The 16,722-nt window shown below is 38.0% G+C and overlaps 2 protein-coding genes across 2 annotated transcripts; both read right to left on the bottom strand.

Moving 5' to 3' along the window:
- Positions 1–8,964: 8,964 nt before the first annotated feature.
- Positions 8,965–10,034, bottom strand: BDBG_04368 (peroxisomal biogenesis factor; the record flags this gene model as incomplete). The annotated part of the gene is made up of 3 exons (XM_002625453.2): positions 8,965–9,127; positions 9,219–9,705; positions 9,968–10,034. The coding sequence occupies 3 exons, from the start codon at positions 10,032–10,034 to the stop codon at positions 8,965–8,967; spliced, it is 717 nt and encodes a 238-aa protein (XP_002625499.1).
- A 1,102-nt stretch (positions 10,035–11,136) lies between these two features.
- BDBG_04367 (copper fist DNA binding domain-containing protein) lies at positions 11,137–12,743 on the bottom strand (the record flags this gene model as incomplete). Its single annotated transcript, XM_002625452.2, has 3 exons — positions 11,137–12,347; positions 12,406–12,567; positions 12,668–12,743. The coding sequence occupies 3 exons, from the start codon at positions 12,741–12,743 to the stop codon at positions 11,137–11,139; spliced, it is 1,449 nt and encodes a 482-aa protein (XP_002625498.1).
- Positions 12,744–16,722: the final 3,979 nt, after the last annotated feature.

The following is a 16,722-nucleotide window of genomic DNA, read 5'->3' as shown; positions in this document are numbered from 1 at the left end:
GAAACAGAACATTAAGATATTTCATGATATTGTCAGATATTTGCAATACTGATTCACATGCTTTCATTCATGAATAAAACTTCTGTTTCACATGATTCTTCAATCATTTATTAATATATCAATCTTGATTAGTTAATAAACTGATGATATCTTCATCTACACTCAGTTTCATGAGCATTTTCATTCTTCATAATGAGTAGAGAGTGAGATTGAAAGTATTGAAATACATAGAAGCATCTAAGCATTCTTTCAGTGCTTTTATATTCAATTCTGTAGATGTTGAAATTGCATGAGTTAATTGTTAAATCTCTTTGTATTGAAGTTATTGAGTTGCATGCATATCAGCTATTTATTATTATTGTAATTTTAACATTGCTTAAAGCTACTGTGGCATCACATCTATACTTGTGTTCAAGAGTTTCATATTATTGTTAGATATAATTATATTATTTTATCAGATGTATAATATCTGAAGAAGTGTAATCATATTCTCATACATCTGAGTGTCAGAACTCTCAGGTCTTTCACTGATATTCTCTTATAAGATCTTACTCTCTTTATAAGATCTTGTTACAGAGTCAGAATAACTGATAAGTAAGTCTCTATCTGAGAACTCAGTATCTGCTTAAATGTGTTTCTCTTTCTTACACATTGTTACATGTTCAGATATCTCTCAATGAATAATTATTTCTGATGAGAAGATAATATGTGAATAATCATTTTCTAATAAGAAGATAATGAATGTTTTTATAATATAAGAGGCCTACACTGAATAGATTGACATTAAGATATAGATCTTATATAATAAAAGATAAAAATGTTAGAGAAGGAAAGAAAGAGAAAGTGTGAGAATCAGCAATTGAGATGGATATTTATACATGTATGTGGTGATGTACGCGGTGGAACTTCGGGGCGGAAGAATATACATGTGTTTGTAGCAGCCGAGGATCGGTGATCAGAACATACACATTCATGGCAGCTGAGGATCGGCGATCGGGAATGGGCGAGAATCAGAGTGTACGTGTTCGAGAGTGGAATGGAAGAATCTATGAAGTGTAACGGAATAGTCTATATAATTGATCGGGCGCAGCCCGCCACATAAAGCTGTCTTCAATTAATATCAATTTTTTCACTGTGATATCTACAACTTTGATGAGATTGAATTTCAAGAAGAAGAAGAATATAGATAGTAAGTTATAACTATCTTTAGAGATATGAATTTTATTATACAGTTATTATACTTCTGTGAGTTAATAACAGTGATGAAGTATATCAGTGCAGATGATATAGTATTAAATTTATTAATTCTAATAAAATTAAAGATTTATCTAGAGAATGAATATACATACTTCAACTTATTTAATAACTATATTATCACTGTATCTGAGTCTGATCTTATAAATAATGAGATTGAATTTGAATGAATTAAGCAGTTTAATAAAATAATAAAAAAGTGTTAAATAAGTAGTTATTAACTGCTATTAATAAATAATCATGATTCTTATCTTATAGAAGAATTCATTCAATACTGTAATCTTTATAAGATTATTCTATTTAGATTCTTATCTTATATAAGTTATATTTTACAATCTCTTAATAATATATCTTTTCAGCAGTATAAGTATTATTATATAAAGACAGTTAATAAGACTGTCTGCTATGAATATAAGCAGTATAATAATAGATAATTTCTTATTAATCTGAAGAGTATTTAACTGTAAGTATTTAAATCTAATACTGTGAGAGCTGGCTTTACTAACTGCAGAATGTATTCAGTTAATTACAATATAATTCTCAATTGATTAAGATCTCTTATTATTGATAATACTCTGTGTAAGAGGCCTACGCCGAATAGATCGGTATAATATTGATAGGTCTTATATAACAAAGATAAAAATATTAGAGAAGAAAAGAAAGAGAAAGTGTGAGAATCAGTAATTAAGATGAATATTTATATATGTATGTGATGATGTACGCGGTGGAGCTTCAGAATGAAAGAATATACACACATTTATAGCAGTTGAGAATTGGTAATTGAAAATGACTGAGAATCAGAGTGTATACATTTGTAGCAGCTGAAGATCAGTGATTGAGAATGACTGTAAATTGAAGCATATGTATTTGAGAATGAAGTAGTTGAAATCTGTGAAGTGTAACAGAATAGTCTATATAATTGATTGAGCACAGCTTGTCACATTAGTCTCTCTCTTTCAGAAGTAGTTCTCATCAGTTAAGAGCTGCTGTTTTAGATAATACAGAACTTAGAGTTCAGGTCAGTTAATTATAGCTGACTTATTTTATAAGATATTATTAGTCACAGCTGTGAAGTCTCTTATCAAGAATATTCTCAATCTCTCACTCAAGCTCATTATCTTCTTCTATGATATCTGACAGCTGTCAGTTGAAAGTCAGTTGAGAAGGAAATGAGTCAGTGATAATGCAGTAAAGTAAGCTTGTATAAAATATATTATAAATCTCTGATAATGTGTTGAGACAGTAGTTATAACTATCTAGAACTTCTATCACTTTATACCTGATATAGTGATAATCTAGTATATGAGATGAATATGTGATTTATATATTCTTAAGATTCAATTATATCAGATCTTCTATCTTATATTATTCAGTGAGATCTCAGTGAACATTGATTTGATTCTCTTAATCTTGTTTCATAGTTATTATAAAGATCTCTGCTCAATCACAGACATCTCAGAGCTTTATTACTATATTATCAATGATTTGAATCAGACTGTGAGAGTTCAGTGTGAACTGTGTAATCTCTAGAAGATTCAACACTTTCATGTAATATCTGTATATAAGAAAGAATGAGCTTATATCTGTTAAAACAGTATCTTAACTATTGATAGTGATCTCTGTATATAGAAGAAGATCATGTTAATCATCTTATAAGTGATTGTAGAACTTATAAGATAATTGTTTACAGTCTGAATTATTTATTCTGATACATCATTGATCTCAGAGTAATAGACAGTTAATAGACAGTGTATAATCTTGAGAACTTGACAGATTTTAGTTCAGAGAGTACTCATGAATTAGCAGTCTTAATTCAATACTATTAATCTCAGCAACTTATGCATCTGATAGAATGAACTCTGTAAGAAGGTTTCAGTGACTTGTTCAGTATTCATCTTATTATAAGATTTCAATATTACATCTTTACTTAGTCAGTTAATAATAATCAGAATGTTTCTATAATTCTTACTCTCAGATAAATTAATAGTAAAGTCAATTACTATATCTTATCAGATTCTATCAGAAATATTAAGTGATTTCAGTAGATCTTTTCTACAGTTCTTTCATAAGATAATAGAAGAACAGTGATTACAGTTTTAGATGAAGCATCTGATGCTGTTTAATATCTCAGATTAATAGAACTCTTGAAAGATCATTCTATATAGTTATTCACAGTCTGAATAATCAGTTATATACAAATCATACATCTCTTGTATTATCTGAGTGTATAAGAGTTTGAAGTGAGAAACTCAGCATTGTTCACAGAATCATAGAGTGTTATTATCATTGATTGAATATTCTAAGATGTCAGTTCTTACATGTAATTCTGAGAGAAATTAAGATGCTTCTTATTATACTGCTTCAGTGAGTGCTTGAAGAAGTTTATCAGTTTAAGCTGCTGTATGTCATAGCTTATCTAATATAGATTCAGAAGAAGTTGAGATATCAGTAACAGTTCTAATTGAAGAAGTATATATAGTGCTGTGAGCTGTTTTATCTTGATCAACTAGTATCTTTAGATTCAAGAGCTGATACTCTTAATTTATTCAGTGAGTATCTGTTATATCAGATGATATATTCTACTCTTATTATGAGAGAGCATCTGTCATTGAGTTCTAGCTGTCAGAACAGTAGTGTATTATACAATGAAAGTGACTTAAGAACTCAGATTATCATATCTGTTGTTCAGTAAGTTTACAGATAGTTATGAAGTATTTGAGATTTTTATAATCTATGACTATCTCAAATTCAGAGATTCTTCAGAGTTCAGAGTCTTATTCTTCTAAACAGTATATAATTGTGAGAAGTTTCTTGTCATAGATCTTATAATTGCATTTTGACAGAACTCAGTTTCTTAGATATGAAGACACATGATTATAGAACATCTTCATCATTATATTATAATATCACTTCTTCTATTATATAGTCAGAGAAATCAGCTTTAATAACTGTCTTATAATCAGAATTAAATATTATCAGTAGAGAGATATTAATGAACATCTTCTTCATCTGTGTAAATACAGCTTCAGTGTTCACTGATCATTGAAATACTGAGTTCTTTTTAGTGAGTTCTGTAAGTGATCTTATGATATCTGAGAAGTTTTATATAAATTGCTGATAGAAGTTAGCAAATTCAATGAAGCTTTATATATCTTTCACAGTATATAAAGCTCCTTATTTGAGAATGACAGAGATCTTCTCAGAATTCATTCAAATTCTCTTATCAGCTTCTATGATGAAATCTAAGTATTTAGTACTCTTAACTTTGAAATTACATTTGTCAATATCAATTAATAGTTCTGCTTCTTATAATTGTTATAATACTCTTCATATATACTCTTGATATTCTTTTCTGAATTCATTAATGAAGATAAGAATGTCATCTAGATAAGCAGATGCAAACTTATCAAGAAAATCTCAGAGTGCTCAGTTGATATACTTCTGAAATATACTGAAGACATTAGTCAGTTCAAAGAGTGTAACTATTCATTCAAAGAGATTATAACATGTTCAGAATGCTGTAAGTTATTCATCTTCTTCAGTGATATAAATCTTATGAAACACAGTGATGATATCTAGCTTTGTAAATTATTGAGCTTATCTGATTCATGCTAGAGTTTCATTGATGAGAGATAAGAAATATTGATCATTCTTTATCAATCTGTTCAGATCTCAGTAGTTCATACAGAATCAGAGTTCTTCATCTGACTTCTTTGTAAAGAGAATAGAAGCTGCAGTGAAAGAGTTGTTAATATGTATGAATTTCTTATCTAACAGATTATTGAGTGTCTTCTGAAGAAGAAGAAGTTCATCTCAAGATAGATTATAAAGAGAGTCTCACAGTAACTTAGAGTTCTTATCATTCTTCTTTTCTAACTTGATACTGTGATTCACTTCTGAGCCTTGTAAAGAAGGTATATTCATAATGTTATCTTGTTAAAAGATATCTAGATAATCATGATATTGTTGAGAAAGTTTCATATGAGAATTTGTTATTGTAACACAGAATAACTTCTCTAGAGCCTTCTTGATATTAGTCAGACTGATAGAATAGATTGATATATAATTCTGCTGTCAGTGATCTTATCAGTGACTCTGTCAGTAGTTTTGATAATAACTTCTTTTTCAGAGTATTTCATAAGCATTGACAGAGATCTGTGTAAGATTCATAGTCTTATGAATATCATCTTTGTGAATTCTATTATTATTGAAGAATATCAAGCTTCTGTTTCAAGTATTTAACAAGATGTCTTGTTCAGATAGTCAGGTAAGTTCTAATATAAGATTATAATTGAGATTGTCAACTTCATATATATAGATATCTTCATATTGATGTTCTTTCACATCTATGTTTAGTTTTATCATGTAACAGATACAAACATCTTTTGAGTCATTAAATTCTGCAAGAAGTCAGAGTTTTGATAAGGAAATACACTGAAGATTATAACATCTTACAACTGAAGATTTTATCATTGTATAGTAGTATAGATCACTGTCTATCATGACTTTCATATTATATATATTATCAATCACAGTAGATATAAGAATCACATTCATTGTCATTTCTTCTTCAAATTATTATTGTCTGATCTCTTCAAGCTTCTGTTTACAAATCTGAATAGAAGCTAATCTTTTTTCTATTTTATTAGAGTATTCTTATAGTTATCTTCTGAATCTTCTTCTAATGTAATGTGATTGATATGCACAGATACTGATTCATTCTTTGAATGAAAAGATACTGATCTTTCTCTTAAGTATGAAGACATATAGATTAATCAGTAGTTGAAAGTAATATGTTCTAATCAGTTACAGTTAATATATACTTCACATTAATATTGATCAGTGACTTCTTCAGAAGTGATCTCAGAAATTCAGAAGTCTGTTTAAACAGTAAAAACTCTTACTTATATATAGACATTTGAATCTATTCAGTTTATAATATCTGTATCATTGCTATTACTTCTCTTCAGTGTAAGTGTATAAGTGACTGAGATGTAATATCTTCTGTCACTGTTCTGTATACTCTTAAGCTTGATAAGACAGTCATTCAATATTCAGAGCTGTGTGCAGAAATCTTCATAAGTTAAGTCTTTGTTTACACTTATAAGAGTCTGTAAGAGTTCAAAGATTAATGTCTTCTTAAGTATATTAATCTTCATTCAATTCTCTTAAAATTGATCATCTGCTTATAAGATCTTGATATTAAAGTCAGAAATAAATATTGTAAGAGAAATATTTCTCTGTTAGATACTCTATAATCAATCTAATACTTTCTGTTATATAGCAGTATCTCAGAACAGAATATCAAGATATTTGCTAATATTATCAGATATTCACAACACTGATTCACATACTTTCATTCATAAATGAAACTTCTGTTTCATATAATCTTTCAATCATTCATTGATATATCAATCTTGATTAATTAATAAACTGATGAAATCTTCATCTACACTCAGTTTCATGAGCATTTTCATTCTTCATGATAAGTAGAGAGTGAGATTGAAAGTATTGAAATATATAAGAGTATCTAAGTGTTCTCTCAGTGCTTTTATATTTAATTCTATAAATATTGAAATCACATGAGTTAATCATTGAATCTCTTTATATTGAAGTTGTTGAGTGACATGTATATCTGCTATCTATTACTGTTGTAATTTTAACATTACTTGAAGTCACTGTGACATTATATCTATACTCACATTCAAGAGTTTTATATTACTATTAGACATGATTATATCAATTGTCAGATGTGTAATTATATAAATCTCTTATACATCTGAGTGTCAGAACTCTCAGATCTTTCACTGACATTCTCTTATAAAATCTTACTCTCTTTGTAAGATTCTGTTATAAGATCAGAGTGACTGATAAGCAAGCTTCTATTTGAAGACTCAGTGTTCACTTAACTATTTAACTGTTTCTCTATTTCTTACACATTGTTATATATTTGAATATCTCTTGATAAATAATCATTTCTAATGAGAAGATGATGCATGAATAATTATTCCTAATAAGAAGATGATGAATGTTTTTCTAGTGTAAGAGATCTATGCTGAATAGATCAGTATAATATTGATAGGTCTTATATAACAAAGATAAAAATGTTAGAGAAGGAAAGAAAGAGAAAGTGTGAGAATCAGTGATTAAGGTGAATATTTATACACATATGTGGTGGTGTATGCGGTGGAGCTTTGAGGCGGAAGAATATATGTGTGTTCATAGCAGCTGAGGATTGGTGATTGAGAATGGCTGAGAATCAGAGTGTACATGTTCATAGCAGCTGAAGATCAGTGATTGAGAATGGCTGCGAATCGGAGCATACACATTCAAGAATGAAGCGGTTGGAATCTGTGAAGTGTAATGAAATAGTCTATATGATTGATCGGGCGCAGCCCGCCACACTCTGAATCTCAACATATATGATAATGATAATGATATATACAATCACTTTATTCTGTTATCTGTAGATTGACTGTTAACTGTCTTCTTATAATTAATCTTCTCAGAGACAGTTATAAAACTACATTATTAAATTAATACAGCAGTCAAGATCTTAGAAGATATGAAGAATACTCTTATACCTGATTTGATAAGACAGTTGAACAAGATCTTCAAGAATAGCATGATTCAGGTGAAATTGAATATACACTGTGAGAATGAACTTGCAGATCATTATTAAGTAAATAGACATCAGATTATCAAATTCTCTCACAGACAGGTGTAAGTAGATGAAGTTCTCACTATTAAGAATATCAATCACAAGATCATAATCTGTAGAGCAGATGAGATGAAAAAGACATTCAATAAGACTCTTTGATTGATTGAAATCAAATCTATAAAATCTACAGCTACTCAATCATAACAAGATAATTCTATAGAATCTCAACTTATAGTGAATTCTACATCTTCTAATGAGTATATAGATAATCTTTATATTATAGATAGATATGATGATGATTATTAATTAATTTTTGAAGATTACTATATTCAAAATATTTTCTTTACAGTGTGGTTTTCTGTACACTGTGGTGCACTCACTACAGAGAGTGAGTAAGCATGGCACGGTTAAGAAGTTCCTATAATAATAATGAATGAAAAGATCAATAACGTATGTTACAACTTTCTCGTTCATGCCATGTGACTGTAGCAGGCTCTACCTGAAGCGCCTCGTAGAGCTAATAAGCTGTGTAGCCTTCATCGCGGTCAACATGGGGAAACTCTATATTCAGAGAATCTCTATATCTGAGAGAGACTCTATACTCAGCAGAGGATTAGATCTGTGAGTGAAGCTCATGGCCTTAAAATCAAAATGAACTAAATCATATAAGGTAGATGGAACCATACATGACAATGAAGAAAGTATGTACATGCAAAAGAGTAAATGAAGGTGCTGAACAAAATTGGAGATTTATTTGACTTGGAAAGCAGAAACAAGAGGATAGAGAATATAAAGAAAAAGAAACTGAACTAAACATAGAAAACTAAATAAATAGCCGGAACCAAGAGCTGGTCATAAGAGGATATAACGGGCAAAGTAAAAGTAAAAGATAGGAGAAGAGGAATACATCAATCACGGCTCGGGAAATGCTCGCCAGGAGTATACCTGCAACATAGGAAACTCCATCCTTGGGGTACTTGATTTTGTCAACTGGCTCGCAAAAACACAGCCCACATGTCCCAGCGAAGCTGAAATAAAATTCGCTACATTCATGCAGTTTTCCTCCAGGTAGCCCGTACACCGATCAGGGAGCTGACAGTACCGGCAAGGCCGATAATGCCATCATCCAGGTTCACGTAGCCAAGCGTAGTGCTGGGGATGGTGAGGTCGCAGCAATCTGAGACGAGCTGGGTAACGACAGCGGTGCGTTCTCTGTACAATTCACGAATCCACCGTTAGCAAAAACGGGCCAAAATCCGTCCAGATGATACAGATATATATATATATAGGTGGGGCAACAAACTTTTGAATCTTTTTCCCTTCAACCACGCTCTCGCCATCTTTCTTATTAACAGCCTTCTCCCGCTCCTTCAAGATCCACAACGAATATGCCCCTGCAAGCGCGCTGCACACCAATCCGGCCATCCACGCGCGCAGCGCGCGCGCCTGCATCGCCTTCGCATTAGCCAACTTGCGCATCCCCGCAGCATCTAGGTACAACACCATGTCGAAGGAGAGGTAGATGGCATAGCCGAGCTGGCGGCCGATGCCGAGGTATTTGAGTACGGGGTCGGCCGGAGCTGTTGACGAGCGAGAGTCGAGGAGGGCGGCGGCGGCCTTGAAGTGCTCGACGTTCTTGCCGAAACGGAGCAGTTTGCGGGTGAGGGCGAATTGCTTCTTGATGGCTTCGAAGGGTGCAATGGAGGATTGCGGGTTGTTGGTGCGGTATAGGTACCATGCGTAGAAGCGGGAAAAGTACTGGAGGGTGCGCAGGATTTTGTCGCGGCCGACTGTATGCAGTGTTTGGGAGGGTGAGGTTAGTGATGTTGTTATTCTGTTTCATGAGGAGTTTTGCATATATAGATGAGTGGCTCGATAGAGGGTTATCTATCTAGCCTGAGGAAGAGGATGGGGAAAGTGTCCGGATTAAACGAGCTCCCCTGCTCCCTCTCTGTGTATGGGTCATGACAAGTTGCCCCAATTGATAAGGGGATAATAACAAATGGCAAAAGTGACAGTGCTCTCAACGAATCTATCGAAACCCAATCATACCCGTAGTAGCAACGAATCTGAGATAATGGGCCACCGTCGGGTGGTGAGCAAGGGCCGTGACAACCATGCTGGGCTGGGCGAGTGTCAGACTGAGGCGCGAGAATCGGAGAGATATAATGCTGCGATCGGCCAATAAAAGTTACCTCTCCGCAGTGATTGAATGCTGCACAAGAATAGGAGGTAGGAAAGGAGATGAAATCAAGAAGACGACTGGCGACGCTGATAATGATGTTTGGATGTCGTTGGCGCTTTTCTCCACCAATTTTCGCGACGGGAAGCCGAGAATGGAGCAGGCACACGTGACAGTTACCTCGGCATGGAAAGGTGGGCGGCTGATGTCAGCAGGCTCGGGTGCGGTCTTTTGCCGAGTTCATTTGGTGTGCCGCGGGCGTGTGGGGAAATGACGTCACGTAGCCTGGCCAGGAACAGAAAAGATTTTGATAAGGTACATATATATATATATATGAACGCTTCCAAGATTAATACGAAAAATATGAAAATACTAGAAAAGGGATCAAACACCAACAATGAGATGGGGTATGGTTGTATATACAGCGCGAATATATTCTATGTGTCTGGTTTTATGTTCAACGAATGCAATGGTAGAACCAAGTCATCTCATCCAGCAAAGAATTTGGCTAAAAAAAATAGTATGAAAGAAGAAATAAAATCTCGACGAGCTAGGAAGGATATATAAGAAATAATGGAATAACGTAGATAAATCCAAACACGAAAAGTTCTATCCCGTCAGCATCACGTACGTATCACTAAAAGATCTAAGGGTCCGCCGTCTACTAAGCAAGAGGAAGCAAGATTGAGGAATTTCTATACGGTGGAGACAACGATCAGAAACAAAATTGAAAGAAATGGAATAAGGACAAAAAAGATTCGTGAAAATCAGTTGCGCATGAAAAAGCAAGCGATAACGGAAACAGAAGGGGGCAATATATAGATATTTGCAGAAACTCCTGGAATCAACACTATAACACCAGGCGTCATCAACGTCGTGAGCTCGGTATCGGTAATGCAAAAGTTAAAATGAAAAGGCAAAAGGTCAAACCCGGGGGTATGAAATTGGGGCTGTGCACATATATGAATAGATATCAAGAACGCAAACCAACGGATCTAAAAAATCTGAAACAGGAGGTGAACAATGAAAAAAATCCACATCAGAACCACTGGCCTTGTTGCTGTAGAGGGATATCGCCATGGTTTGCAGAGGTAGTCATCGAATATGTTGCCGGGTCCCACGGAAAATCGCTAGATCCCGCAGACAAAAACGCTCCGCCCTGTGAGACGAGCAGGCCATCACTACCCACAGTTGTCGTGAAGGACTGGTTATCTGCAGGAGAGTACCCCTGTGAGGCCGGGTAAGGATCTAGTCCCGTCCTTGCCGAAGAAGCGACTATGTCAAAGGGTTGCGGTGGCTGGCTGAGCGCAGCGCCAGCCTTGAGGAAGGCATCGATATCGACTGATTGTAGGTCGTTTGGCGAGAGCACTTGAGACTGTGAGAAGTCCACATACGACGACGAGCCGAGGCGGTACACACCATTCTCCGATCTATCACTGACGCTGTGGACGTCAAGGTTGTCAGGATTGGACATCCCTGCACCGGCAGCGAAACCGAAATCTTCGACTTCTGAGATCTCTCCGGAAGAGGAATGCGCGAGATTAGAGTGGCTGAAATTATTGTTGTCAAAGCTTGTGTACGAGGGCGGTTGGCTAAATGCAGTGTGAAGCTCGTTGGGGTTGTAGGACAGCCCAAACGTAGACCAGTCCACTGGGGGGACGTTGAAATTGGGTGTCTCGGGAAATGCTTCCGACTCAGGAGAATAGAATTGATCGAAACGCTGATTTTGAAAGTCAAATAAACCAGAGGCTGGGTTTGTCGGATCAAACGGAGCAAGGGAAATATCGAGATGGGGGATGTCGTTATTCATATCGTCGATACCAAACAAAGGCTCATGAGTAGGGGATCCGTGCTCCGACCTCACGCGACGGACTGGGTGAACACCCTCTGTAATCGAATCCGTGGCTGGTGTCCCATTTTGTTCAACGCTTGCTTCGGGCAAAAGAAGATGGTCTACCGAACGCCGCGCCAGACCTGATGAAACATGAACAGTGTTGGACCTAGGAATTGAGTAAGGGACCCCTCGTTTAGATGTGCCATTTACTTTATGCTTATTGTGGCGGGTCGGGAATCCTGGAAGCGCATCGTCCGTTTTTGTAGTTGCGATATGAGGGCGTCTCTGGCTCAGATGGGAAGCTGCTCCGTTACGAGGAGTGCCCAGCTCGGGAACAGTTTCAAGACTGGAGTCTCGTTTGGCAGCACATATGCAGCGAGTGCCATGGCCGCAGCAACACGGTTTTCGAATTCCAGCTGATAGGCAAGTTAGTTAAGAGAATAAAATGAGGAGGTCATTCGTATGTTGGCTCACCTTGAGTGTCACCCGGCTCCTTGACAGGACATTCAGCTTTTGTATGGCCTTTCTCACCACATTCGCACTTGGTGTGAGTGGTGCGAGACTTCCGCAAACTTCGACAGTGAGGGCACTGCGAAACAGGGCGACCTTTCTTATTGATGTGGCTCAAGGGTCGATCTATTGGCGTTAGTTAATAACTGTTGATTGGGGCGTTCTGTGCTTGAAAGGGAAATTGTTACGGGGTCTAGGGAGAGTACAAAACTGGCTTCGCACATACCTGCATGCTGGCAATTGCTCACACGATGCCCGCGGATACAGGCATCGCAAGCCCACTTCTCGCCGTTGATCAACATGATTACGGTAGATGTGTATTCCGTCTTTAAGAGTGGAGGTAGCAGTGAATAGGAAGTTCCGTTTCCGTCCGCTTTATATATGGGGTGTGTTGAGTGTGGGCCACGCCTGGAGTAAAGCTGAACTGGGGGCGTCCAGAGAAGCTGAGGCACGCCGAACAACCAAGGGGACGATACGCTCAAAACGCTATAAATCGAACAACGGCTTCGAAGGATCGCAACTCATGATGGCGCACGCCGACAGAATATCTATTGGTTGGGCTGGAGAGTAGTCCGAATGAACGTAGGTTCTCTGGGTTTGTCCTGTTCAACCGAGACAGGTATAATTAGAGGAACATGAGTCGAAAAGAAGCGGAGTACGGCAATTGCAACAAAAGAGAGTAGATGGGATAACAGTCGAGCAGAGATGTCAAACGGGATCAGGCAAAATTAATCAAAGGTGGAAAAATCGAGAAAACCCAAAGAGGAAATCGAGGATAAAAATCGAGGTGGGAGAAGAGCTCGAGGTGAGGTTGAAGCGGGCTGAAGAGGGGAGATTTGAGGTTGTGAGGCGGCGGGAGGCGGTGCGGTGTGGGCGCACCAGGGAAATTTTAACTTCCACGGCCCGGTTTGCGCGAGTGGCGTTTGGGAGCTGAGCAAACCAGGGAACACGGGACGTGTGTACAGGCAGTTGCAAACTTAGGCCCAGAGCTATACACACGCACTCTGTTTTCTGGCCCTGGAAGAGTCGCTTGACAACCATTCCCGGCGCCAAAAACAAGTGCGGAAACGTACTGTACGGAGTAGTTATACGTTTACGAAGTGTAAAAGCAAGAAGGAGATGAGGGAAAGAAACCAATTCAACTCACCGACAAATAACTCTGGAAATAGGAATCCTGCTCGTCCGCTCTCAAGCCTACTTTTATATTGCTCCAAACCTCTTTTCCCTGGGGGTGATCGCAGTGTTATATAGTTATTTATATTTCCGTTGTTATGATAGTTGGTTGAGGCCAAGGAAGATGCAATCCGCCCTCGTGGGTTAGGAGCCCAAGTATTGTATATATGTAATGTACTTCTCTCCGTATCTGCTAGTAATGCGGACTAGTATTGTCATCTCTCATGCAACGTCCGGAACTCTATTATTTCGTCTCGTGCTCTAGTTAGCTGTTTCTTGTCTTTCATCTACTGTGTAATGTCTGTCTGCCTTTTGCCTATTCATCAACCGGGCTTGACTTATTTTCGCTCTGTACTCCGTATACACTTTCGATTCTTTTTTCTTTTCTTCTCTTTTCACTTTCTGTTCTGTTTTTCTTCTCCTCGGCACTCGCATAAATGGCTCAAACAGCAAGATCACACTTTAGTGTGCCCGTAGCGTAGCAAACTCATGGGGCATCGATTTTCTTCCTCCTTTGCTTTCAAACTGACGTCCTGACGGGCCATCGAACCGGCCCGTTTGGTTACAGATATTCTTTGAGCTTGTTGGCAATCATGACAGCATCCCGGTGGACACCATCCCCCGACTGAATATCGATTCTGCGCCAAAGGAACCCGGGATTTTAAACTCTAGCGAATTGGACCCCAACCACCAGATCGGCCATACAATCACGCAACTTATACATCTAAGAATCCAGAGCACCTTGTGATTAGTATGCATACCTTTTCAAACTTGTACCAGCTAGTAAACCATCCCGCGCTAGACCCAAAGCAGCCCGTTCCACACACACCCTGCGGATCATTTCCTCGTACGGTTCCTTCCAGAAGACTTCCATGCGTCTTCCGTTTTCGGCCAGAGCCGCATCCTTGGAAATCGCGAAGGAATACTCCTGGAGGCTGAAGCCACGGGAACAGAAAACAAACCAATGATGAATGAGGCCCTCAAGCCTGCCAGCTCAGAGCATTCTGATGGCTATATTTATTTCTCCCAAAAATTTCCAAGAATACTTCCCGCTTTCCCAGCCCCACCCTATTCTTTATTCTGTGGTGGAGATTATGCTCACACCGGGCTGAAAATACCACAGATACAAGTAATTGCGATATCTATCTTCCATCTAGAAACGGATATACTTTTCTGGCTGCTCTGCGAGCACTCTAAAAGTAGAGCGCTCATATGAATCTGGAATTCATGTTAATGGGCGTCGAATTGTGGTCTCACTCTGCATATCAGCCTTATTCCTCTCCCCTGGAAACCAGATCTCGTATATTGTTGATTCTTGACGCTTGTCTTTTGGTCTACAGGGCTAGATGTGACCATCACCCTATTGAGACTTCAGCTATCATTGCCTCACTTTACTTTCTTGATCCACCTCACCTGCTTTCTCCCACTTGGGATATTGACTTATCTCTCCCTGTTCGATTTCCTGTTTCTACCCCGCTTGGTTGACCCGGGATGTTGCGTTCGCCAGGAGGAACAAAAAAGGCAAAGGGCAGATAACAGACAAAATAGAATTTGTCCACTTTTATTGTCGCTGATAAACTCGCCGAAATAGTTTAGCCATTAATAGCTGAAGACACTCTCGCGCTCACTGATTGGGCCGCTCCCATCCTTCTGGAACCCTTCTAGCCTCGCTTTTTAGTTTCGGAAAATGCACAAACCATACCTGCTTGTGTAAGGTTTTGTGGCTCTAAGACAGGGGCCTTTATTTTTATTTTGTATTTTTTTTTTTAGAATCCTTCTTGATTTCAATTGGTTCTTTGATTCTTGTGTTTAGTCGGTATTTCTGGTATCTTGCCTTGGCAGAGGTGTCTATCTGCTGCCCTTGTTTTGTGATACCAACTTGACATTTTGGAGGGTTTTTATGAGGGTGGAGGTGGAGGGGAGGGAGTGAAAGTTGATCCGCAATCGCGATATCCTAGGCTTTGAATAATATAGGTGGGTTGGGAGGTGAACGGATGCTTCTCTGCTGGAGCCACTCCTCTCCCACCCTGCTCCACCCCTCCGTTGACAGACTGATTTTACTATTCCACAGGGATAAGCAGTCGATACTTCCCACTTCTAAAATACAGCTTAGAAATGCCCTCTTTCTCGTGAACACTGAATTACAGTGTACTTACATCGTACATTCCCTGCAGTACTGTACTGTGATCCCCTATATGGCCCCCAAACGAGCATTTGTGGGGAATTATGCTGGTTGAAATGGGGCGATCCATGATATGATCACGCTCCGCTCAACACACTTGGATGGCCTCCGGTGTTGGGCAGTCAGTCACCTATCTCCAAAGCATAGACAGGCTAGATAAGATCAGGATCATGAACGGAACGGAAATGGAGTCACATCATACTCTCGTCAAACTCAATTCCTTTCAATCTATGCTCTTTTTACTTTATCCATGCTGGCTCTCCCATTATTATTACAGATGTGTGACCAGAATAGTTATCCAAACAGTACCCATCAACCATAGGGATCGACTACCAACAACCCCAAGTCGCCGATCTCTAGATAGCCAGCAATGGACTCATGGATGTACGTAGTAGGTTTTGCTGGCATAACCTACAGCCAAGCCTGCGTTTTCCCATTTCAAATTCTATGTATGGATATGTGGAGAAGGATCACTAGGGGAAGGAACCCAATACATGGGTAACTACCCACTACCATCGGCCTCTTTTGCTAAATTTTGTTAGTCTTTCTCTCCGTCATCGCCATCTTCGAATCGCTCCTTGCGGCCAAGTACTTTTCATGGGGGGCTATTTGACTTTGTCGATTGCTTCAGGAAAGTGATATCTTGGCTTGGATGGGAATATCTAGATGTCTACTTACTAGATATTGGGAGAACTCCGAGTTTCTATATAATTACTACTGCTAGCGTTTCTCACTAGGTATAATGTTATTGGTTGGAAGCATATCATCATTATTGAGATCTTCATGGTATCTGAGATTCTTCATATGTCGCCTCATCTCTTCTCGATACTTTCTCTAAGCAAGGATCCTCTGTTTTGGCTCCAACTAAGCTACCAACTCCATTTCCGCAAAGTCGAGTTCCGGATGCGGACACGGACCCCATTCAA

This window comes from Blastomyces gilchristii (genome assembly GCF_000003855.2).
Source record: "Blastomyces gilchristii SLH14081 genomic scaffold supercont1.7, whole genome shotgun sequence".
In the NCBI taxonomy this organism is placed as follows: Eukaryota; Fungi; Ascomycota; class Eurotiomycetes; order Onygenales; family Ajellomycetaceae; genus Blastomyces; species Blastomyces gilchristii.
The sequence above is the reverse complement of the archived record's forward strand: the minus strand, read 5'-3'. Positions and strand labels throughout refer to the sequence as shown.